At 42.5% G+C, this 24,745-nt stretch overlaps 1 protein-coding gene across 3 annotated transcripts; it reads left to right on the top strand.

Annotated features, from left to right (window-relative positions):
- The first annotated feature begins 1,630 nt into the window (after positions 1 to 1,630).
- On the top strand, positions 1,631 to 22,144 carry MFN1 (mitofusin 1). 3 transcript variants are annotated; one of them, XM_052685168.1, is made up of 18 exons: positions 1,631 to 1,728; positions 2,169 to 2,290; positions 3,171 to 3,306; positions 5,619 to 5,781; positions 6,352 to 6,476; positions 7,493 to 7,601; positions 8,387 to 8,494; positions 9,176 to 9,329; positions 9,460 to 9,527; positions 12,274 to 12,395; positions 13,827 to 13,953; positions 14,928 to 15,032; positions 15,549 to 15,651; positions 16,596 to 16,825; positions 17,326 to 17,481; positions 18,042 to 18,238; positions 18,887 to 19,021; positions 19,571 to 22,144. In XM_052685168.1, the coding sequence occupies exons 2-18, from the start codon at positions 2,176 to 2,178 to the stop codon at positions 19,638 to 19,640; spliced, it is 2,223 nt and encodes a 740-aa protein (XP_052541128.1). In that variant the 5' UTR covers positions 1,631 to 1,728; positions 2,169 to 2,175; the 3' UTR covers positions 19,641 to 22,144. The 3 variants fall into 3 exon arrangements, with proteins under 3 accessions (XP_052541128.1, XP_052541129.1, XP_052541130.1); XM_052685169.1 differs by lacking the exon at positions 1,631 to 1,728 and adding an exon at positions 1,788 to 1,904; XM_052685170.1 differs by lacking the exon at positions 1,631 to 1,728 and adding an exon at positions 1,911 to 1,983.
- The last annotated feature ends 2,601 nt before the right edge of the window (positions 22,145 to 24,745 follow it).

Here is a 24,745-nt window from a genome sequence, read left to right as displayed (position 1 = left end):
TACATGTAATCTTCGAAAAGGACAACCCAATCATATCCTGACTGTATTTTTTTTTTTTTTAGTTGTACAGGGAATGGCAATGTCTGCATTAGTATCACTAATTTCATATTGCCTGGTTTAATATGGTAGCAATAATGTAGGTTATGGAGTACTAATAAGAATTGTTCTGTATGTGGAAGTCTGATTTTGCTCATATGGGTATAACAGAGTGGGGGGGAGATGCTTGAGCTTCTCTTCCACTCTGCTCTTGGTGACTCAGGATTCCAGAGTGGCTTCCTGTTGACATATGTCAATTTCTAATCTTTAAAATGGGGATTAAAAGAATATGCTATAGGAGTGGTATGAAAGCAAATTCCAATCTAAAATGCACACCACAGTGTCTAGATAAGAAATACATTTAGGTTTTACTTAGGATTTCACAAATACAGCAGTGCGGTGTTAGAAAGTAAATGGAAAGTAATTAGAAAGTAAATGGAAATGTATGTGACCAGTTGGTCTCATCTCACCACAGAGGGAGCAGAAATAAGTTACTTAGGCTTATTTTAGGCATGACTAGCCTGCCTAAACAAGAAAGGTATGTAGTGGAAGAAAAAATAGGTCATGAGTGGAACGTGTTTAGAAATTGGAGTGCTGGAAGGAATGAGCGTATGTGTGGGGACAGCCTGTTGTTCCCAGGGAGGGCACTGTGCAGTCTCTGGGAATTCAGGGCTGGGTGGAAAGCCACGCTGAGCTTGGAGCATGCCTAGTGCTGCTGGGCCCTGAAGTCATCTTTAGCATTAATTGATCAGTCCTGGGTTACAGCTATCAACTGCAGTGATCAGGAGTTTTTCGGTAAGCCTTTCCATTTCAGCTGTTTCTTGCACTGATACAGGCAGGGCTTCTCTGCTGCAGTGACAAGAAGCTCTGCTCAATCCCAGGGTCGCTTTGGGAAGTGGTTCATTTAGTGTTCAGGCATCTGAGCCTATGGCTTATAATATCAGCATCGAGTACCACAGCTTCTGGGAGCATGTTGGCTACCAAATGAGAGAATGTCTTTATATGGAAGAGTTAAGATTAAAATCCCATTTCTTAGTGCAAGAACCCGCAGCACAGAGCCCTACTGCTTCTCTACTCTCTCCCCAATGCTTATGGATTGCCACAGTCTGTGCTGCCTTTCTCCTGTTTCATGCAGAAGTCCCAAACGTACAAGCGACGGGTGCTTATGAAGCCCACAAGTGTTCGTCACCTCAGCTACCGGCGTCTGACTGAAGGGCGGCGCTGCCGGCACGCAGCCCTGCCTCCCGCGCTTTCCTTGGGCTTCCCGAGGGCTGTGAGGGGTTACGGGACGGCCTGGGCTGGAGACAGCTTTCATGTGCAGATGTTCCCGCTGGCACTGGGCTGCACCTAAACTGCTGTCTGGGGAAGAAGCTATGGCAAAAAATATAAAATATATCTATTTTAAAAATTAACCATAGCCCTGGCAGTTGTAAAGGGCAGAGGGGGGCTATTTCCCCTCAGCGCCCCGTCTCCATTTCACACGCGGTCGTCCCCTCCGCCCTGCAGATGGCGGCCGCCGCCCCGCGACCCCTCACTAAACATGGCGGCCGCCGCTCCGTCCCGCGGGCGGAGCCGGGAGGTGGAGGGGGAGGAGGCGGAAGTGGAAGTGGCGTCAGTGTGCGGCCCGGCGGCGGGGCAGGAGGCGGCGGCGGCGGCAGCGCGGTGCCCCGCCGGCGGCGCGGCGGTTGCCTGGTAACGGCGGGGCCTGAGGAGGAACGGGGGCCTCGGCCCGCAGCGCTGTCCGACCTGCGGGGCTGCGCGGGGAGCTGCGGCCTGGCCTCGTTTGGCCCCGTCCGTGATGCCCGGGCCTGGCCGAGGGAGAAGGCTGTGACCTCCGGGCGGGAGCGGGGTTAAATGGAGGACTGGGGGTGAGGCGTGCTTGGGAACGAGCCGTACGGAGCCGTACGAAATCGGCGCTGAGGCTGTGCTTTGTGAGCAGCTGTCAGCGTGAGTGGTGGGGAGGGTGAAGGGTTTGCCAGCATAACGCCTTACTTCCATCGGTTACGTTGTTGTTTGTTTTAATTACCTGAGAGCTGATGTGTTTTAATTACCCAGTGTGCTGAGAGCACGTTGATTTTCACTGACGCGGGCTCTCTGCGTGTTTCGGTCACTTCGTGCAACTTTCCTCACAGTTACATAATGGCAGAAGCCGCCGTGTCCCCGCTGAAGCACTTCGTGCTGGCCAAAAAGACCATCACTGCCATCTTTGAGCAGCTGCTGGACTACGTCACTGAGGGGGCTGCTTTTGTGGAAGGTCAGTTTTTGACTTGATATAAGGCCTGATCCATTGCTTTGAATTGATTTCGTGGTAGTGCAGCATGTGTTATGGTACACATCCGTGTGCTGCTTGTGTGAATATATGCTTTCAGACATTGCTGTGCTTTTTGCTTGAGGAAAGTGAAATGCTGTGCTAGTAGCCATACCTGGGATGGTTGTGCCTAGTAATAGCTGGCTGCATCGTGTGGCATTGGCTGCTTTCTGTGATGGTGGAAGCTGAGCTACTTCATGTGGGTTGGGGCCACTTACAGCCCCGTTTCAGTTCATTGCACAAAGAAAAGCATTGACAGGCTGTGCTACCTGTTAAGCAGGTTGATCTCTCTGATAGGAAAGTGGATCATAAAGATATGATGTAAAAAACCTGTGGTTACAACACCACAGGTTTCAGCAGTGTGGAGATGCATGTTGCCACACAGCTTGGTTGCTCATCACTCCGCTGAGCTCTGTGCTGAAAGGGCAGCCCAGCCTGGCTCTGGTGTCCATGGCAGTCCTTGTTTGGCTTTCTGAAGGAGGCAGTGTCACAAAGGCCAGGCACTAAGCCCGTGGACGCAGCCTGATGTGCTGAAGAGGGCCGTTCATATTCTGAGATCTCTGCATTCTCTTTAAACATAGATCGTTTTTAACTTTAGTAGTGAGTTTGTTGATTCATCTGTAGTGATTTAACATGATTTCCTGAGTGCTCTGTGGAACTCTCAAATGATGGGCTCACATCATGGAGTTATTTTTGCTTTCCTACTGCTGCATAATTAAAATTTAGACATACCTTTGTCATGCGAAGTATTGATAATGTAGGTCTTGTATACCAGAGTGTGCATTCTGTATGTGATAGCTTTTGTTGTTTTTTTTTCTATGTGTAGCAACATACAGGAACCCAGAGCTTGAACGTATAGCAACAGAAGATGAATTAGCAGAAATACAGGCATATAAAAAGAAGTTAGCAGTCATCGGTGAAGTGCTTTCACGGAGACACATGAAAGTGGCATTTTTTGGCAGGTAATGAATGAATTTGATCTCTTTCAGAACTTAACATGTTTGTAACTTACCTGCACCAGAATTAGTTCATTATATGATTATTCTTTGAACGTGCTCACTCCTCCCCTAATGGATGCTAAACATTTCTGTGACACCATCTTGTTCTATTTGTGTAGTTTAATTATGTATGTCTTGCTACATATTTTTATGGGTAGGTTACATAAAATGTTTTTTTTGTGTAGGTCTATTATTTGACTTAGGAAGATGAGAGCTAGTTGCCTTCTCCTGAATGTTCTGTTTGTTTAACTTGGTGGCTTTGTTTGTTCAGAGTGTTTGTTGTACTGAACTACTGTTTTTAAGAACTTCTGTTGGTGTGTATTATAAGTGCTGAAAAACAAAAATTGAAGCTGTTCATTTCCACATATAAGCAACTGAAGAAAAATAAGCAGTGTTAGAGGCCCTTGCTGTGCTGGTTGTGCCATTAGCTCCATAGGTCTGTGTGGTGCTTATTAGGGAAAATAGTAACGCTGCATTACATGGCTTGCAGATAAATCTGAACGCGACATGAATTTCTGCTGCCCTGGAATCACTTAATAAGGAAAGATCTGAATTCACTGTCTTTTTACAGAATGAGTATCAAATACTTTGCATATTTAGTTAGCATTTTCAAAGTTATAGATTATTTAAATGGTTACATGTATTTTCTGGAATATGACTTTTTTTAATTGAAAAAATTGTGCTGGTATTGAAAAAAGTACATACAGCCCTGAGTGTTGTATGTGGTTGCACTCTCACTCTGCTAGCAGTTGCTCCATTATTTAAAGAAAGAAGATGAGAGGAGCTGGGATAAGTAAACTGTATCTGAACCTTGGCATTTCACGAAGTTAAAAGCTGAATGCATTTACTAGCTGTGCTACATGGTGAATGTTGCTTTTGCAAGTTCAGCGCAGGAGATGATGAATTAAACCTTAACCTGAACTCTCCCTCTGACGTTCTGAATGAATCTGTTAAGTATTGTACAGTGAGTCCTGAACTTTCTGCTAGAGGAAGTAGCTCAGTTAACAAATTACAGCCCGTGCTTACTTCACACCACTGTGTAAGAGTTAAGTCTCAAATCTTGCTGGGTGAGGGTTACTGCAGAATGGGGCATTGCTGAGAACTTCACGTCCTTGTGGAGGTGCTGAGTTGGTGAGCAGTTGCATTGAGTCAAGAGAACACTGATTTAATTGAGCTACTTTTTCCTTCTGAAATAAGGACAAGACTAAGTTCCATGATTAAAAACAGCATTTGCATTATAAGGATTGCATGTAAGAAATAAATTTGATTATCTTTTTGCACACTGCTTTACATCTTCCTTTGGAGATGTTGATTAAGTTGAGGTTATTGTTGATTAAATTGTTTGGAGTTGGCTGTAATGAGGATTCCCAGACAGCAGTACTTGGAGGCATATCTCAGGACATTGATACAGTGCTCCTTTTGCACCACATCTAATGCTTTAGAGGCTATATCAGAAGCACTGGTTCCTTCCTGACTGGCACAGATCGATGTTTTCTGAGGGCAGTGTGTTAAGTTACAGAGATGGTAATTTCACAGGCATTTTAAGTAGTCGCTGTTGATGCCATCGCAGAGGCTACTAAGTCCTTTTCTGTCCCTGTAATGCAACCTTTTCCTCATGCCTTCTCCAGCATCTCTGGAATTACTCCCTTAGCTTTGCTGCACACAGGAATGTTGAATTGTTACCCGATCAAAACATTCTATCCGAAATATTACACAGGTTTTCCATCAGTTCTTTTCTCTGGGAATTCCAGCACTGGCCCAAGGCAGAGGGCAGGCTGTCCCTTCTGAGGGACAGGGTGGTGGTACTTAACAACTCCTTTGCATTGATCTGAGGCATTGTTTTAGGCTAGATGCTTTTTCTGGTGCAGCAGAATTGGACTGCTTTTTTTTTTTTTTTTTTTTTTTTTTTTAACAGATCTCTTATATAGATACAGATATGTCATATAAAGGCTGACTTTTCAGTACAGGCTGGGCTTGTTCGGATGGCATGAGTTATGCACATGGAAATTGGCTTTCTTGATTGGACAGGAGATGTTGGTATTAAGAAAGGGTGCTGTAATTGCTATTCTGATGAACTTTTCCTGCACTTTCTATTCTTTTTCCTGCACTTTCTATTCTTTTCTGGCAAGCCGTGATGAAGTGGTTTGATGCTCTCTCACACCCCAAAATAGCGTGGGCCTAACGTGATTAAAAGGGAGTGCATTCAATTCATAAGGAAGGTGTGCTGGATGCTGCTTCACTGTGCTCAGAGTGCTCTCGTTATTTTTTTCCTCTAGAACAAGCAGTGGAAAAAGTTCAGTCATTAATGCAATGCTGTGGGATAAGGTACTTCCTAGTGGGATTGGCCACACGACCAACTGCTTTCTCAGCGTGGAAGGGACTGATGGAGATAAAGCCTACCTCATGACAGAGGGGTCGGATGAGAAGAAGAGTGTCAAGGTAGAGTTCTGGAATGGAGAAAAAAAAGTCTTTTTTCACAGGAACCTTTTCGCAAAGGTTCTGTCTTTAACAGCAGTTTGAAGTCTAGTGGAAGTATAAGGTTAACTCATTTATCATTTATAAGCTAGTAGGTGAAACTGAAAGTGGCTAAGGTGTGTGTCATTGTAGCAGAGTGTACATTGAGTGATCAATTTTTGCAGGACTGTCAGTAAGCTCTGTTACTTGCTAAAGATCAACAGCATCTCTAGTTGGCCTTAGGGCACTTACCTTCCTGTGCTGCTCATGGGGAAGACTTAAAGCCCTGAGGCAAATTCATGACAGCTCTCAGTCTCACATGGAGCCCTGTGAGGAATACTCAAAACTCCCATGTACTTTTTGAAGCACAACTCATTCTTTAAGTACTAGCAAGTCTTAAGAAGATGGGAAAAAAAATCTTTTTAAAAGAAAGGCACAAATATTCACCAAAAGTCAATATTACGCTTTTGATAAGGGGAACTGAGTTAGGCTGCTTTGCAGACTCATTTGTGGTACACACTGCATGTTTGTCTTCTCTCTTCATGTTCCTGATAGACAGTCAATCAGCTTGCTCATGCCCTTCACATGGATAAAGACTTGAAGGCTGGCTGTCTGGTCCATGTCTTCTGGCCCAAGTCCAAGTGTGCACTGCTGAGGGACGATTTGGTCTTAGTGGACAGGTATGCTTTCTGTTGCAATAAACACCTCCTCAAGTAAATACGCCACTGCAGCATTTAAAAAAGAGACTTGTTGACTTGGTTGCTCTGCTGTAGAGTTACTAGTGGTGCTTTTTTTTCCCCCCTCTTCCTCTCCCAAGAGCGCAGAGCTTGTTCTTTGGTACGTAGTGCTGCCTGTCATTGCTCTGCCGATTCTGGCGTTGTAATGGTTGGAACAAAAAGGTGTCCTGTGAGTGCAGCAGGAGGGACTTGCTTTTGGCTGAGCCTGCTGACCCTTTAAAACAAACAGCATAGAAGTGTGGCCAAGGTCAATGCAACTGTAAATGTTTTGCTCGTTCCTTGTCCTTAAATGCTCCAAACTGATCACGTGAAGGGTGAGCGGCCTGGACTTCGTATCTAGAAGCTTATTTTAAGGGTTGCAGGACGTACATGTCACTCTAGTGAGTGCCTGAAAATCTCCCTGACGCTGTTGGTTAATGTGGCTATGTGTTGAGCTGACACTTCCCCTGGTCTGAACCAGAAATAACTGAGGTTTTGCAGACGTGAGCTAATGCTTATTGTATTCCACTTGTTTTTGAACAACTGACAGCTTTATAGTCCTGGCTTCATTTTGGTCGTTATGTTTTGCAAACTGTGCATAGGCCTATAACTTTAAATAGGCCTTTATTAGTGGAAAAAAACATAACTATTCTTAATGATTACAATCTAAAACTTGGGATATGGGAAGGAAGAGCATTCTGACTGGACTGCTAACAGACCTGATGCTTTTCTGGCTGTTACGATCTGCATATTTATTCACTGCATTTTGTAACATATTTGATGGTCAAATAAGTGACAGATAAGTGCTAAGTGGTAGTGAGCTTTTTCTTTGCCTTAAACTTGAGTTCAGCATCAGACCAAAGGTGCAAGACTTCGTATCTTAACTGTAATGTCCTTAAGTGATCCCAAACTATTTTCATCACTGTAGAAACTGGGTACTCCATTGCTGTATAAATGAATTTGTTTTCTGTTATCAACAGTCCTGGCACAGATGTGACTACAGAGCTGGACAGCTGGATTGACAAATTCTGCTTAGATGCTGATGTGTTTGTCTTGGTTGCCAATTCTGAGTCAACTCTCATGAACACGGTATGGTGTGCAGTGACTTCCCATCAGTTCTTTGTTTAATGTTTAAAATGGAGACATTCAGCAGTGGCTTTTTTTTTTCTGTGACTCAAGCCATAGAAGCTCAAGCAGGAAATGTAACTATTTTGTGGTTCAAGCTAATACAATAATATAATATAATAATTTAGTTGAAGAAAAAAAAAATACAGTTGGAGATGAAGAATAGCTTCTGGTTGTAGAAAGCAAAGTTGGCGTGGTGGATGACAATTAATGAAGGCTTCACAGTTTCAGCCAGGCATCTTAGTGGGGGCAAAAATAAAAAATAAAAAAGAAGAGCAGATACTGTCATGTCATATTTTGTGTTTTCTCTGTTTCCTGACAAATATTGTGATTGTCACACAGCTGGGAGCAAACTTAATGGAAGGCAAGAAAAATTGAAGGAGACTCAGTTTTGTAACAAAGAAGACAGTCAGTAAATGATGTGATAGATGTATAAAAGAGATGATTTTTTTTGTTGCAGTGTTTTCTGAAATATCTGTTTTGGAAGCTTTATTAATTGTATTTCTGCCCATTTTAGACAAGTTAGCAGCACTGTTGGCTTGTGTTGTTGGCATCGGTTTTAAGAGAGTTGATGACTTTTGAACTATCAGAAGCTGTTGTCTTCTGCTGGATGTCTCTGCTTTTCAGTGCTAATGAATTATTTTTAATATGAATCTTTAAACAACCTTGTTCATAGTCGGATCTCTTAAGAAGAATGCGTGACAGTTTCAGATGCCTGGCAAGTTTTCTGTTTGTGTTTTAATTCTTAGGAAAAACATTTTTTCCATAAAGTGAATGAACGGCTCTCTAAGCCAAATATCTTCATCTTGAACAATAGATGGGATGCCTCTGCAGCAGAGCCAGAATATATGGAAGATGTAAGTGAGTTGGTGGCTCTTGCTTGGATTGATGTGTACATGTATGCAAAGATGGTAATATATTTGTGTGTGCATGCTTTTATGCACGTGGAGGTATATATCTGTATAAATCACTGTGGTAATACACTTATTAGAATGAAAACAACAGCTTTGTCTTACAGGTTAAAGGATAGATTGATAGATGGAAATAATTTGCGGCTTTAATCCAAACTGCTGTGTACGCAGGCAGGCAGTGGAAGGCTTGTTTAGAACCTTTGTCTTCCACAGTAAGCTTGGTTTTAATGTTCTTTGTGATACCTTCTGATTTTGTGATACTGCTGCCTGAGGGTTCAGATGATACATGACAAAGCATGTTGGAGGAGCTGTCAGTGTGCTCTTCAGCTCTTTGAGGGCATCTGGTTTGCAGGAATGCTCAGTACTCTGCATATGGGGAATGGATCAGTTCCCTCCGTACCTGACTGAGATAGGAAACGTGCATAATAAAGACAGTTCTAGAAGGAAACATGTTTGCTTCCAGGACTGATTAAGTGATTTTAAAGCAGCTGCTGCATCAGTAGGGTTAGAAGGCATCTAGAGTCCAAGGAAGGGTCAGGCATGGCTTGTTTTGTGCTCGGATGTTTTGATTTGATGGCAGCTCAGTTGTTTTTGCCTGTTTCTCATGAGCTTCCACCTTCTCCTCAGGTGCGCAGGCAGCACATGGAGCGCTGTCTGACTTTTCTCGTTGATGAGCTCAAAGTTATCGATCCTGTAGAAGCAAGGAATCGCATCTTTTTTGTTTCAGCAAAAGAAGTTCTGAGTGCCAGGAGACAGAAAGCCCAAGGAATGCCAGAGACTGGTGTGTAGGAAATCTTTTTTTTTCTTTTTTTCCCTCAAATGCAAAAAAAAAATATCGTAAAGCCTGATAAAGGTGATCTGGATATTCGTGCTGTGTTGTTCTCTCCTTTATAGTCTGTTATGTTCCACAGGTGGAGCACTTGCTGAAGGGTTTCAAACAAGATTCCAAGAATTCCAAAATTTCGAGCAGATATTTGAGGTATTTATGATGGGCTTTTTTTAACTGCCCCTTTTACTAATGTGAAGGTAACTCCTGTTTGTGTGTGGCTTAATTTTACTGAGTATGACCTTGGTGAACAAGTGGAGGAGTGTCAGCTATTCCAACCATGTGACAGCTGTGCCTTATCTTCTGGCTGTGTTCATCAGTTGCCCCTTAGAGCGGCAGGTAGAACAGTGTTGTTCTGTGAGGGAAGGGGTCCAGGCTGGGTTCTAAGCTCATGGTTTGATATCTTAATACCAGTATAGTATAGATGATAAGAGACTGCTCTTAGAAATGCTTCTATCACTTAATAACCATTAGCTGCTAAAACGCCTGCTGTACTGTAAGACTTATTTTGTTCTGCACTTGTAGCTTTGTAATTCATTGTTGCAATCCAGCACTCAAACAGTAAGGTGGTGTGTTTCACTAACGTAAAAGTAAATATTTACTTGCATTTTTAAAGCCAGAGTTTAGAAATTATATCTATTGTCTACCTCTTAGCTCTGGTACTCTGAACTCTAATGCTCTTTTTGCATCCTTGGTGCTGTGCTGAAACCATCCTTCAACCTCAGTTTAGCTGTAGTCATAGCTGAGTTCACACGTTCTTTGGCAATAGGTCTGGCTAGATAATCAGTTGATTCCTGTGTGATAGCATCTATTTATCTTGTGGAATTTAATAACTCTAAAGCTGTTATTTGTTATCTTAAATTGGGGTCTTGGATATGCTCTGATTGTTCAGGCTTTATCTGCACTGTTATGGAAGACGTCTGAGATGTTGAAATAATTAGTTCAGAATACAGGCAGCACATAAGTCCAAGAGACTTGAAGTTTCTTGCTTGGGTTGCTACTTGTAACCAAACACGCATTTTTGTTTGTTTTTTTTTTTGTCTGTAGGCAGAGCAGGGAACTTTCAACTAGTTGGGAAGAAGTGGAAATTAAGTTTTTAAATCAATTGCTGCCATGTATTTTTGCTGTATCCAAAGCACTTCTTTTTCTGTAAAATCCTTCGTAGTTACAGTTATGCATTCAACACAGAATATTTAAAAATTGGCAGATGTGACTTATTAAATGATTTGGTGTTATAAATGCTCAGCACATTGGTAAATCAGATTTGAGAGTCTCGAGCTGGACAGTAAGATGAGAAATTTTGGTCCGAAGGTCACAACCACCACAGTGGTCCATCCTGAAGTCACAATAAACCTTGTGCTGCATCCAGTGGACTGGATTCAGTTGTCTTGAGTGAATATTCTACATAAAACCACAAACCAGTTATGTCACAGGTTGTAGGTTGGCAGAGTTGCTTCACCAAACAGAAATGGTGTATGGAGGAGTGGAAAAGGCATGCAGGGCAGAATAGTAGTTCTGGCTGTAATTTGGAATGAACAACAGAGCCTGAGTTAGTACCCTGCAGCAGGGTCCTTCCCTAACACCAAGACTGTCTGGCCATGCTGGAAGGCAGTAGACTTTCAATGGGTTTGGTTGCGTTACTGGAACACTGAAAGCTTTTATCTTTGTTTCAATAGTTGGTTATTTACAGAATAACAGCAAAAATGCTCCTGTCCTCCTCTTACCTTTTCCAGTCCTATAATTAACCTTTGTGTTTTTCCTAGTGCTCTAACTTGGATTGTCTGGTTGTGTTGTGAGTGGCTGTCATCCTTTTACCTACCACATACTAATGCTGGGAAGACTCTTTCCTCTGTGTCTAGTCTAGCTCTAACAATGTGCTGATATTTCTGAAACTCTGGCCTTTCATTGCTGATTTCTAGATCTGCTTCATCGAGGAACAGGGAATATATTTCATTCATTTTGTTTCTTTTGTTTTGCTTGGTTATTTGTAGATAGCTGCAGTTTGTTTTACAGTGCTGAGGTCATAGACAAGATTTTCAAAAGCAACTTAAACGCTGTTTGTGCTACCCACAGATTAACTGGAAAAAACCAAAGCTACACAAAACATCACCACCACAAAACAGATCTGATCTAAGGAAACGAGCTGCTTGCTTTCTTCCCCCTGAGTACAGAAGATGCTGCTGCTGGGTGGTCTCAGTGCAGACTGAGCTCCAGCTCTTACTGGCTGCATGCCTCATGATACACGCTTACTTAAAGTCTCAATTCGTGACCAATCACAACTGATTTGCTTTTGCCCATATTTAACATTTATACATCTTTCAGTTTGTTTTCTGTAGCACTGAATTGCCGTACAGTATTCAAGATTCAGACTGATAAGTGTTAAGGACTGCTGGAAAACTTTTGTTTCTAATTCCTAATTATATAGTTTGTGCCTGGACTGTCAGTATTGACATAACTTGTAACACTTTACTGACACAGAGCTGCTGCTTGAAGCTGTGAATATTAATTGCAACAAAAAGAACTCATGTGAGGCAGTATTGCCAGGGGTCACGTTAGACATTCAGTGTTCCCAATAGGCAGCTGGGAGAGTTTTCTTAAGAGCTGGATTGATTTAACACAGACACAGAGTTTGGTTTTTGTTTCCATCCTCATTTGTTTTAGCCAAAAAAACCTCTGCACATTACTGTCACTGAACGTGAAGGTATGAAGGTAGAGACCTGCTGCTGTAGATTCATTTGAGATTCCTTTTCTGTTGTCTTTTGATTTCTGTATGTTTTCTATTTTTGTTTCCCATGGGTTTAAGTTCATGCTAATAGCAGCAAGTGCTTTCTGACAGTGAAATTCCAGAAGGTGTTGGTATGGAATTGCAGTAATGTGTTGTGGCTTGGGCTCCTCGCAGGAGTGTATCTCGCAGTCAGCCGTGAAAACCAAGTTTGAACAGCACACTATCAGAGCTAAACAGATAATAGATACTGTGAAAAACATTATGGACGCCATAAACGTAGCTGCAGCAGAAAAAAGGTAGGTGTGTTGGAGGGCTGGTTGGTGTTGGTTTCTCCAGGTCTAAGATGACCTGGAGCCGTTTCCATGCTGGTGGTTTCTTGGATCATTTTGGATTCTGAAGTGCACTTTTTTTTTTTCTATTGGTGAGAAATGGAGAATTTCTCTGGTGTGCCAGCCTGACTGTTCTCTTGCACTGCTCAGTCTTGCCCTTGCTCTGTGACTCCTGATCTTGGTTTACTTTGTTTTCCTTCTTACTGATTTATGGTCACAAAGATAATCAGTGGGTTTTCCAATCATTTTTTAAAACTTTGAAGTTTTTTTCTCATTGTATCCAGTGCTTTATCTGTAGATGTTTGTGTGTTGTAACATTGAGTAACTACATGGGAAGCTGTAGTGCTCTGATTTGCAAGTGCTTAAGAGTGCCCAGAGGGCTGGGAAGAGCCCATGCGAGCTCTTTGGACTGTGTCACTGGTTCTTTTCAGGTTGTATCCTTCAGTGTCTTTACTCTCTCTTTGCTCATCTTTAGTGCATCCTTAGTGCATGTGGTAATAACTCATCTTTTCTCTCTCATAGTTCTTGGAAATTGAGATACGAATGTTTTTTCTCCACTTTTGCTGCTGCCTCTTCTTTCTCGTACATTTCTTTCCATCCACCTCCTTTCTGTGGCTGTTAATAAAGTGTCTTTATGTCCCAACAGACTCTGCTATTCCTGTCAGACATTCATCTTCCCAAACATATCAGCATTGCCAAGCTGCCTGTTTACATATTAATCTGTCTCACTTTGTCAGATGCTGTGAAAACCTTCTGTGAAACTGTTGGAAAATATTTTGATACCTCCTCCTTTCTGTCAGTTGACCAACCCAAACCTGTACAGTGACCCCTCCTAGTCTGAATTGTCTTTGAATGTAACTGCTGATCCTTCAAGACACAACTGCTCTAGATTTTCAGTGTGTTTTACTTAAACAATAGGTCTGCCACCTTTGAAGAGAGTTTGTTGTGACAAGGTTAGTTTCTGCTGCCTCCTGTTCTGCAGGGTCATTGGGCTCATGTCATTGGTAAGGAATAGTTGTATGGTGCCGGTGAGCAGCAGCAGGACAGTTTGGGCTTATCTTTTCTTTCTCTTATAATCAGGAAAGACTAAGTATTGAAGGCCTCTCATTTCTGCTCCCTCTTTATTCAGTTCCAACTCCAAATGCTACTTTTTAAGATATATCAAAGCTCAGTCATTAGAGTTCTATTCAATCAATGCAGCCTTTAAGTGCACTTGTAAATTTTGTATCTACGTTGCAGTCACTCAGAAGCAGTCAGTGTTTCTGCTTTGTTCCACTACTGTAACTTTGGAACTTTTTTGGCTGCTCAGGAAGCCGTGAGCTTGGTGGTTCGTGCCTAGTGGTACATGCTTCATTTCTGGGAGAATACCTGCTGGTAATTTCCTTTCTGCTCTGTTAGAGTGCTCTCAATGGAAGAGCGAGAAGACCAGAAGGACAGGCTGGACTTCGTTCGAAATCAGCTGAACATTTTGACAGAAGATACTAAGGAAAAAATCAAACGTGTTACTGAGGAAGTGGAAAATAAAGTAAGTAGTGCAGGGAGGGAGGAGTGTGTGCATGACACAGCATGGCAGATAAACAAGTGAATCTGTCAGCACGTGGATGTTGAGCAGTAGATGAACTTCTTACGAGTGACTTCACTTCAGCATTAGAGCTGTGGCTGACCACAGGCACTCTGAGCTTCGTAGAAGTTTGATCTGAAATTCTGCAAAGATGGACAAAGCAAATCTTCAGCTTGAGTAGATGTGAATTTTGAAGTGTTTGGAATAGGCACTTTTCAAAGTGGTAGCATAATTTGGGGCGGGTTTTTGCTCTCCTAAATTTGGAGACAACATTTATGTTCAAAGAGCGTATAAATGAATACAGACTATCAGATTATATTAGTCCAGGATGCTTGGCTGGGGTGAAGCCTGAAGCATTTGATAAGACGTTGTTTTAATTCACATTAGCAGTGCTAATTGATGTGTAAGAGATCGCTAGGCTGTAATCCACTTCAGTGTGTGTCCTGAGCATACAAGAGAAAAAACACTGAGCATCTCCAGTGTGTGTTGGGGAAAAATTGCATTATCCATGGCCTCTGGCATCCAGATCAGCTCATCTGAAATTGTCTGTGGTTGTAAGGAGAAGCCTGCAGGTTTTACCTCTGGACTGATGGAGTTTTTCTGATTAGCTGCAGAAGCTGATTGGAGGGAGTGTATTATGACCTGAAGTGTCCTGACCATAGCAGGTCACAGCAGTGTCAAAAATCTCTCAGGTTCAAATGCTTCTGAACAGCAGTCCCTTTCAGTCATGACAGAGGTACATACCCCACCCCAAGCTTTGAAGTACATTTGAAGTACATCTATATTCCATTTCAAAGAATAGAAAAGAAATAAAAAGAAACGCTGGCAGTCCTTGCTGAGTGTCAGGTAATTGAATTACTTTCGTAACTGAGTTGGTTCAGAAGCCTGCTTCCACTCTGTCTGGGAAAGATAGGAGAGGATTGCATTTTGTCTTTCAGGTCTCCTCTGCCATGACTGATGAGATTTGCCGACTTTCGGTTCTAGTTGATGAATTTTATTCAGACTTTCACCCTTCTCCTCAAGTACTGAAGCTCTATAAGACAGTAAGTTTCCTTTGTCTTTCCTTTGACTTCTTGTATAGATATTTTCATGATCTGCTTATCGTTTTACGTGGCGCTTTGTTTAAGCATTACAGACCTTTATGATACAGGTGTCTCTCTGCCCTGTCCTGGCTCTGCACAATGCCCAGAGCAGACTCCACACTGTTGGTGGGACTGGTCTTATCTCTCTGTAGACCAGTGAAATCGCCTGCTGTATTGTGACTGCCTGCTTTGTAGGGCAGCACCATACTGGTGTGCTCTTCAGTGTCACATTTTTATTGAAATGCATGCTTTTTCCATGTGCCTTTTAGTGATAACAAGCCTAGAGAAATCCTCCCTGTGTCACATTAATTAGATTTTTCCGTCACAATTTAAAGGCATTCTCATTTTCATATGGTAACCTGCTTTTCTTCCTACTGCAAATAATAACGCCTAGTGTTTAGCATACCTCTGAACAACGTAATGTAAATGACGAGCTGAATAGAAGTTGATGAGCATATTTTCTTTATAAACCTTCAGGAACTCAACAAACACATAGAAGATGGTTTGGGAAAGAACCTGGCTGATCGCTGCTCCAGTGAAGTCAATGAGTCGATGCACCATTCGCAGCAGGAGATCATTGGTAATGTGGGCAAAGCAGGGTGTTGGCTTTCTTGTTTAGAGAAGGCAACCTGGGAAAATGTGCTTCCACAATGATTTTCTTTCTGAACGTGATTTAATGTTTGCACCACACAGCAGTAAGGGTAAACCATCCTGGCTCAGGACTGTCTCTGGTAATAGCCTGTAACAGCTGTCTGGGGAGAGGAAGGATGAACCAGGGTCAGTAGAGTGATCCATGCCCTGCAGAGGGACTTCTGAACCAAAATACAGCATCTGAATTAATGGCTTAAGCAAGCAATAATGGACTTCCCTCTGGGAACTTGCCTAATCCTTTTGTAACCCCATTTTAGCCATGAAATGCAGTAATTGTCACATGATGTTTCTACAGTGTAGTCTCCACGTTGCTCTGAATTTACAGGATAGTTTCCCAAAGCAGTTGTGGTAGGATCCTGATTTAGCACGCTGGGTTGTTTTTTTTTGAGATGTTGGGGTTTTTTCGGTAGCAGTGTTTCCTATGTAATGTGAATGCTTATCCATTTCTTCTGCTCTGCTCTGTTTCTGGTAATAAAAGATCCAGAGCAAGATGATTGAATTACATGAAGCCTTGTTATCTTACTCAGTAATGTTGCCTTATCTGTATGGCACCACCAAATGGCTGGATAAACAAACTTATTTGCTGTCATCTTTTACCATTGCTGGAGGACTTGAAGTTAACGTCTCCTTTTCTGACAGTGGTGCTTTATCTACAAGTTGCTTTTGTGTGGCTGTTTTATCTGAGCAGTGAATGGGCTGCTGTGTTAGGATCCAGACTGCTAAAATGCTGGAGGATTTCTTTGTCTAGGTTTTTGTTTGTTTGTTTAAAAAGTCACTTTGGATACTTGTAGTTCTCAAAGCTGGTCAGCGCTGCAAGGATTCTACTTGGGAACATGCTGTCAGCCTCATCCTCTCTATCGGTTCTGTTTCTAGAAAACCTGAAACCATTGTTGCCTTCTGGTGCTCAGAACCAGCTTCACTTGCTGATTCCATGCAGGAAGTTTGACCTCAGCTATGATCTGAACTGTCACAGTCTGTGTGCGGATTTCCAGGAGGATATCATGTTCCACTTTTCCTTGGGATGGACTTCACTCGTAAACCGGTTCTTGGGTCCTAAACATGCTCAGAGGGTGCTTCTGGGACTGGCAGATCCCAATTTACAAGTGAGTGCTTCAGAGATGAGGCTGACCTTTTAAGTGCCTTGTGTTACCTTAATGAGGCTATATTGATTATTTTTTTACTACATGTTTTTTTTAAATCCTGTTTGCTTCTCCTGTTTCCCTGCTTCCTGCTGCGTTCCCTTAGTCCTTTTGTGTGAAATATTTTTGGCAAGGCTTGTTTTATTGAGTTATATTCAGGGTTAAAAGGGAACCAAAAATCTCTCCTATACTTTCTGCAGATGTTGCCTAAGTTTGGATTGAACGCTCTGGGGAACTTCTTAATTTGTCACATTTGCATCCTTGAGCAGAGCCCTCGTTCTAACCTAGCCCCTGTATGACAGGGAACTGTCGGAACCTCCACTGTTTACCAGGAACATTGTTCAGACTTCTGTGCTGAAGAGCTCACTTTAAATGAACGGAACCCTGAATAGATGAAAATAAAACTGATTCCTGTGTAGTTCCACAGTGCTTTTGACTCAGGCTGCTGTATTCCACTCTTCTAGATCCCTCGTCCCTTAGCTACCACCCCGTCTGCTGCCAGCCTTCCTGCTGCAACTCCAGAGAACACATCACCTGATGATTTCATGGTTCCTTTGGTAATGAGTTTAGCTTCACTGACATCACGGACCTCCATGAGCATCATCGTTGTTGGCGGAGTGGCAAGTAGTATTAGCAGCACTCACTGATGGCAGAGATGGGCTGTTCTCTCCTTTCTGGGGTTCCATACTATGCAGCATGAAGCATGTAGTAACTTACTAGCGTGGCCGGGCTGGATGAGCACTTGTGGTGCACTGGATGCCAGATTGTAGGGGAAAATTGCTGTGATGATGCTGAGTGTAGCTGGGCACGTTCTGACTGTGTTCAGTTTCTGAACTGTGGGGTGATTTGATTTTGCCTTCTGTACTGTTGAACTGGTGGAAGTCACTTTGCTTTTTCCTTCCTCCTTCTGTAACCTGGATGTTCTCCAAGCCACGGGGGCAGCAGCTGATTTGGATAGAGCTGTACTGCTCGACAGTCATATATTTGCTAACAATCTAATCTAGTAAAAGGGCCCTGAAGACAGAAACAGCAAAAAAAAAAAAAAAAAAAAAAGGTGAAAATAAATGGACTTCCTTATAGTCTAGTTGCATTCTGTAGCAACAATATTTAAACTAATTATTTAAATTATTTAAACTAATTTTATTAGTTCTTATTTAAACTAACGAGTCGTCCTTTTCAGATTTGGAAAACAGTTGGCTGGAAACTCATCTCTCTCTCCTTAAGTATGTATGGCTTATTATATCTCTATGAGAGACTAACTTGGACCACTAAAGCAAAAGAGAGAGCCTTCAAGCAGCAGTTCGTCAACTACGCGACCGAAAAGCTGCAGATGATCGTCAGCCTTACGAGTGCAAACTGCAGCCACCAGGTGCAGCAGTAAGTGTTACACAGGATAAGAAACCTTTGTCTGTGTGGTGCCGGGTTGTCCTGGCAGTGGGCTCGGCTGTATGTGGTGTAGGAAGGCAGCAGGAAATTCTTGCAGCCCCTCAGCGTTGATTGTAAGGGACATTTGTGATATTGTTACAGGGAAAAGGTGTTACTGTAGCAACGATAGGTGTTGGTAGGTTATGGGCGTGAAGTTGGCACCTAGAGAGGGTAAGACGAGCTCCTCTGCGTGGGTATTTACATGTGAGAGCCTGTCGTTGTGGACTCGAGACTCTTTAACACGTTACTGGGTGGTTGGACATGGGAGTAGGCTCGGTTCTAATGGACACTGATTTTGGGTTTGGCTGCTGCAGTGTGGTTCCTGCCAGCATCCCCATCTCAGGCTTAACACCTGTAGGTACTCCATCAAAAGTTGACACGTGTGATGTTAGAATGGACTGTGGTACCTTTTTACGATCAATGCTGCCTTTTAAATTTGAAAATTAGGTGATTTTCCTGATTTGTGCTCTGTAATCCCCTGGCAGCTGGAGGCTTTGATTGCAGTGTTTTGCTGTGCACTGCAGCACTGTGTGATTTATCCTGCATTATTTTTGTGGCAGACTTCTGCAAGCCCCAATTACAAACTTGTTTTTCCTTCAGGGAAATGGCCACTACCTTTGCTCGGCTCTGTCAGCAGGTGGATGTTACCCAGAAAAACCTGGAAAAAGAAATTGCCCGTCTTTCCAAAGAAATAGATCAGCTGGAGAACATACAGAGCCACTCCAAGCAACTAAGGTGAGTCTGCGTGTGACTGCCAGGACCAATTCCTGGCACTGCTGACCTCTGAGTGGATGCCTGCTGTTACCTTCAACCTACAAGTGAGGTATACACAGGTGCAGGCACCGATACCTCTTTCCTTTACTCAGAACCAAACAGCTCTTTGGTTAAGAGTTAAATACATGCAGGCTTCTTCCAAGGAGAATGAGAAAAGCTCCTGAACTGCTCTCTCCTAGACAGTTCTTACCTTACTCTATTGTATAGGAGAGGTGGCTTTCTTAAGTGTTTGTCTCCCACAGGTAAACCAGGGGGGTGGCACCTTCCCAGAGAACAGGAGAGCATTAGAGCAGCTTCAGGTTGTCCCTCAGTTCAGTAGGCCTTTGTGGAACAGAAACTTGCAGTGGGTGCCTTAGGGACTCAGTAGGCCCAGGCTCCAACCAGAGCAAACGTTCCGGTTTTCTCAGTGCTGTGGGTTTTAGGAACAGAAGCCAAACAGAATTATTGCTCCTGCCCTCTTTGTGATTGATCTGCATTGAAGTGAATACTTTGCTTTTGTTTGTTTTACAGAAATAAAGCCATTCACCTTGAGAATGAACTAGATCGCTTTACAAAGCATTTTCTTCAAAAGAGTAAATAAAGCATCATCGTTACCCTTCCCAGTGATCCTTTGTAGGACAAAGTAGAAATTTTACAGATGACACTTCTCTGTGGAGTCACACAAAATGATTTATATTTTTAATCTTATTTTGATTACACTTAATTATTGTAAAGCTTAATTTGGACTCTGACGGTGAACCAAACTGAAGAGCTGTGGGATGCTTATAACTGCTATGTTTGTTCTGAAGATTTGGGGTTAAAAATCTTTAACACTAAATTTCTTTGGGCACTTGAGAATAAAAACCCAAATCTCTTCTGATTTTTGTTAGTGCTTAGTTGGGGCAGGTCTGGCTTCCTGGCATCCAGGAGTTTATGCAGGGAGAGTGCTTATCACTGCTGTCTCTCTCCTGTTCTCAGCTGACTAGGAATAGCCAGGGAAGAAGAATGCTGCTTTTTCATTTGTGCTCGTTTTGGTTTTTTAAGGAAGGGAAGTATGAACTCCAGCGTGGTGGACAGGAGTCCTGACCATTTTGGAAGTGGAATTGGGTTGGGAAGATTTTCCAGTTCTTGGATAAAGAAACAAAAGATGGTAACTGTGGAGCAGTCACTCATAGAATGCAGTAAGCTGTAGTTTCCCCGCTGGCTCCTGCAGCTGTAGCCAAGATGGCGTTAAGTAAAAACAAATAGTTGGTAAAATGGATGCTCATCTCTGAGAGCACAGCTGGAACTCACCTCCAGGTGAAGTGCAGCAAAGAAGCGGCCGAGTCAGTGGCCTTGACCCCATTTTTGCATGTTGGAGGGAAAGATTTGGGTGTCAGGCTTCTGCCAGAGCTCATCTCCTGCACGCAGAGGTGGAGGCTGTCTGATGGCATTTCCTCATCCTGACCTGCTCCTCGGTTCTGCTGTAGCACTGATCTCTGCCCTGAGCTGTGTGACAGGTACGTGGGAGTACTTCCACCTCTGCTCACTTCTAGCAGTGCAAAGCCTCTTAACGTGGCTGCTGACACCTGCAATCACAGAGCACCTTCGTTTTTCTAACCAGACTTTTTAAGAATAACTTATTTTAGAAGAGAAAGCCTTTTCAGAATATTTATATATTTTTATGGATGTATTAACAAGACTAATGAAATACTCAAATTCAAAGCCTAAGAGGTAAGGATTTGCTATATTCCAGTAAATAAGGGCTATCCTAAAAGGAGGTAGATTTTAAAAGCTAACAGTAATGGAATGTCGTTAATAACTTGAAGCTGAGAGCACTGTTTTCACCACAGTGTACGTGGTGGTGGTGGGTTCTGATGTGCAGCAGCACAGCTCTCTGCACTGGTGTTAGCAGTGTGTGAGGTGTCTCAGGTTGACTGAGGAGAACTGTGAAAATGAGCGACAGCCCAGCCTTTGTGTGAGGTCACAGGTGTGTGTGGGTGCTCTTGTCTGAAGCGTTGTTGCAGAGATTGTACCCAGATGAGAACTTTACATGCATGTGTTCTACAGTTATTTATTAAAAAATTAACTCTCTCTTTTCTCCTGTAGTAACGTTATTTCACAACTGTCTCAGTGGGGAAAAGCCACCCCCTTGTTTCCACTGGAGGACAAAACCCACAACCACTGAGGTTGAACCTGCATTTCACCAAGCAGTATTGATTGCTTAGTTCAGTTGTAGGGAAAAGAATCAGTGAATCGGTACTAGAGCCTTAAAAAAAGAAGTGGCAGATGGCACTGTGCAACAGGAGTTCTGCTGGTAAGAATGAAGGAATGCTGTAAAAAAAATAGTTTTGGTCCAGGTTGGTCCCTTACAAACTTCCTGCTCTCTTCAGTGCAGCCTGACCAGGTTCTGGAGTTCATTTAGCCTCCAAAAAGCGATTTTGGGTTAGAAAAAAGAATAACAATTCTGCTGTTTAACAGCAGAAGCAGCAACATCCAGAGTGCCTCCTGCTGATCTGCCTCCATGGAGCTCAGGGACAGAGCCTCCAGCTGCAGGGCAGGGGTCTATGAAGTGGAGTTGGAAAGGAGCATCCACACAGGGCACCCTCTGGTTAAAAGCACTTGTTTATTGGTTACAATATCAACTCATGGCAACATCTTTCACTGAGCCACTGTACAAATACAAAGAAAAGATCCATTGTGAGGGGAAAAAAAGAAAAAGCTATAAACAGAGTTCATAGCAAGTGATCTTTTTTCACAGGGAAGTCTTTTTACAACAGCACTGTTAAAGAACAAATGGCACAAGTCCCTGGTTTTTTCAATAGCTTAAATAAAAGCTTTAAGACTGTTTCTGTATACATACACGATCCAAAGGCAGTGCAGAATCACTTCATAATTGGTAACATGACTGCAGTTATCCAAAGTAGTCAGCAACAAGTGACAGAAGGAACCGAGCTGATGAGAAATGCCAGAAACTGAAGGCAAATTAAAACCGAGATGGTTAGAAGCAGTTTTGTTTTGGACTCCTTTGGATGTAATATGTACTACAAGTGTTCAGATGCTTTTATTTTTTTCTTCTTTAAAAAAAAAAGAAAGAAAGAAAAGGAAAAAAAGAAAAAACACAAATAGAGCACCATTGTGTAAGTAAAACAAAGGCTTGAAATATCTAAGACTATTCCACCGAAGTCCATATTAGTTAAAACCTAAACATACTGTGTGGTATAAGAATGTCAGGCACATGTAATCTGTTATCAGTTATATCAATTAGTAACACTGTTCACACATTTACCATAACAACACTGCATTAACATTCTGCATGTATTTTACATAACCAGCAATTGGATAAAAAGGCTTGTGGTGCCTCTGAAGTGTAGGAAGTAGTTTACCAGCATGCATGCCAGATTACTGTATACAAAGTGCACCATCAACCCATGCTTAATTACTTTTACAGGAAATGCTATCTCAATAATCAGTCATTCTGCTACACAACCATTTATACCAACTATTTGAATTAGCCAATACTTATTCTCACCAACATCTTAAAGCACAGCACTAAACCTAGTGGAGGTGACTGTCCTCAAAGAGGAAAGACTAAGCACGCTTGGAATGTTTTCACAATGGTTTCATTCTACCTTAAAGTAACGCCAACTTCATTGTGGGACACAAACTGAAGAGTTAACTATTTCCAACCCATGCACAACAGTAAGCACACCAGGACCAGCTGTTACATCCATTCAGCTTTGGACAGTCCAGGTCAGGCCCTCTCCCAGACTGGGGGCAGCCCATCAATCCACGTTCCGCTTCAGTACGCAGATCGGTGTCAACACTCAAACCTGTCAGTTCTGCCAGACACTGCCAGGCAGCTGCAGCTTTGCAAGGCAGATGGTGCTGATGGTTGGAAGAAAAAAGGTCTGGAGACAGATGAAAACAGGCCAACATTGCAGTACTCAGAGTATACAGTGAGAAGCTTCTGTGGTTTCCAGAATCTCAATCAAGATCCCCACCAATAAATCGATGTCTGAATCTACACAACAACAAGCCCAGGTTGGGTGCTTGCCTGGCCTGATTAGCATCCTGTATTGCAGTATTAAATCAACACTGGAAAATGCTGACAAAAAAAACCAAAAACTACCCAACAACTGTACCCGAATGAAATAAATCTTGCTACGCAAAGCACAGAGTTCCACGTTCCACTTTCCAAGCCATAACCAATAGGATTTTAGAAGAGAGGCTGGGAATGAGTTACTTTGCCACCAATGGTTTTGGCACAATGGTCTCAGTTACTACATTTCTGTAATTACACAAGGTATTTGAAATTCAGACCATGATGGCAGCAAACTTTTACAGTTTAAGATGTACCCACTGGGGCTGCAAAATCTGCTGTACACCCAGTTTGCTGCCATGGAGCAGTTAGAAATTGCACGAGCTGCACATGTGTGCCTACACCATAGCAGAGGCACAGACCATTCTCAAAGCTGGGAATTACATCTTGTAAGTAAAACCTACAAAGGCTCATTTTCTTAACTTCCTCATATTGGAGAGAGTTTGAGCATTTAGCCATTAAACCACATCCATTCTCGTGAGTGAGCTCACCACTGATAGCCATAAGAGAAAGAAACTTCATGATTTGGCCTCATACAACAGCAGCAATGCATTACATCAAGGCTGTAGGCTTTTTTTTTTTTCATTAGATAATACAGGACAGTAATTAAACAGCAAACATCACCTTGGCAGGATCTATCACAAGCTTTCTACAAGTTCCCAAGACACATCAGATACTTTTTCCAGTTGTGCTGAGGCTCCTTCCACCTTTCCTTGTGCACCACCACAAAAGGAGCCACCACGGGACCTGCAGCACTAGAAGAACCAGTTAACCAAACAGCAAAAACAGGCAGGTATTTTAATGATGCTTTTGGAAACCTCACAGGCAAGTAGTTGGCATTCCTTACTAGCAGCTGAATCCAACAACTGCTCATCAACCAATGATAGTGAAGTTATTTGCAGTAATACCTGTACCAGAGCCATTACCATGCTTACAGTCTACCCAAACTTTTAAGAAAAGTTATATACATTTGTAAAGTTGTTTTTGGAGCTTCACAAGTAGAAACCAGCTTAAACACCAGAATGTAAAAATGGCATCTGTCTTCGCAACAGCGTTGGCTAAGAAATTGGTTCAAAACACATCTCTATGGAAAAAAACTTTTTAGAAAAAGAATATTTTCTTAAAATTCTATAGTAACAAATTCACTCAAGGCAGCTGTGAGTTAAAAAAAAAAAAAGTTAAGTGCACCACTAAAAATTGAACCAAATCTGAGAGCTCTCAACTCGCTCACTTAAAGTGTAACAAGTATTCCTTACTAGTTCTGTAAATGCAGATCGAAAAGCAAAATGCTGAGGAGTTCCTGTGACATTGTGTGATTTTGGTCCTACACCACAACCTGCTGTTGGCAAATGTACGCTCCTGCAGCACGAGAAGTGCTGCTTTGTTTTCTTGAAGTGAATTTGCTGTGACTGGTACATTTATTGGCACCTTTGCCACTCAGACACGGCAAGTTTACAGGCACAGTTTGGAAGTTCGGAAATTTAGGATTACAAATATCATAAACTTGACAAAGAGCCATCTCTGTTTTGGCGTACTACAAAATATTGGGCACTTAGATTTGGTACCTGACCCACCGATACCCAGACTCCCCATAACTTCAGCTGAGGGCGGATGAACGTTATCTT

Source organism: Tympanuchus pallidicinctus, unplaced genomic scaffold, assembly GCF_026119805.1.
Source record: "Tympanuchus pallidicinctus isolate F22 unplaced genomic scaffold, pur_lepc_1.0 scaffold22, whole genome shotgun sequence".
Lineage (NCBI taxonomy): Eukaryota > Metazoa > Chordata > Aves > Galliformes > Phasianidae > Tympanuchus > Tympanuchus pallidicinctus.
Note: the sequence above shows the minus strand (reverse complement) of the source record. Positions and strands in the feature narration are given on the sequence as shown.

Bases quoted from the DNA above. Each gene is read 5' to 3' on its own strand.
- MFN1 (XM_052685169.1), top strand. The intron at 9,330-9,459 runs GTGTGTAGGAAA...TATGTTCCACAG, and splicing joins CCAAGGAATGCCAGAGACTG to GTGGAGCACTTGCTGAAGGG. The intron at 18,239-18,886 runs GTAAGTGTTACA...TTTTTCCTTCAG, and splicing joins TGCAGCCACCAGGTGCAGCA to GGAAATGGCCACTACCTTTG.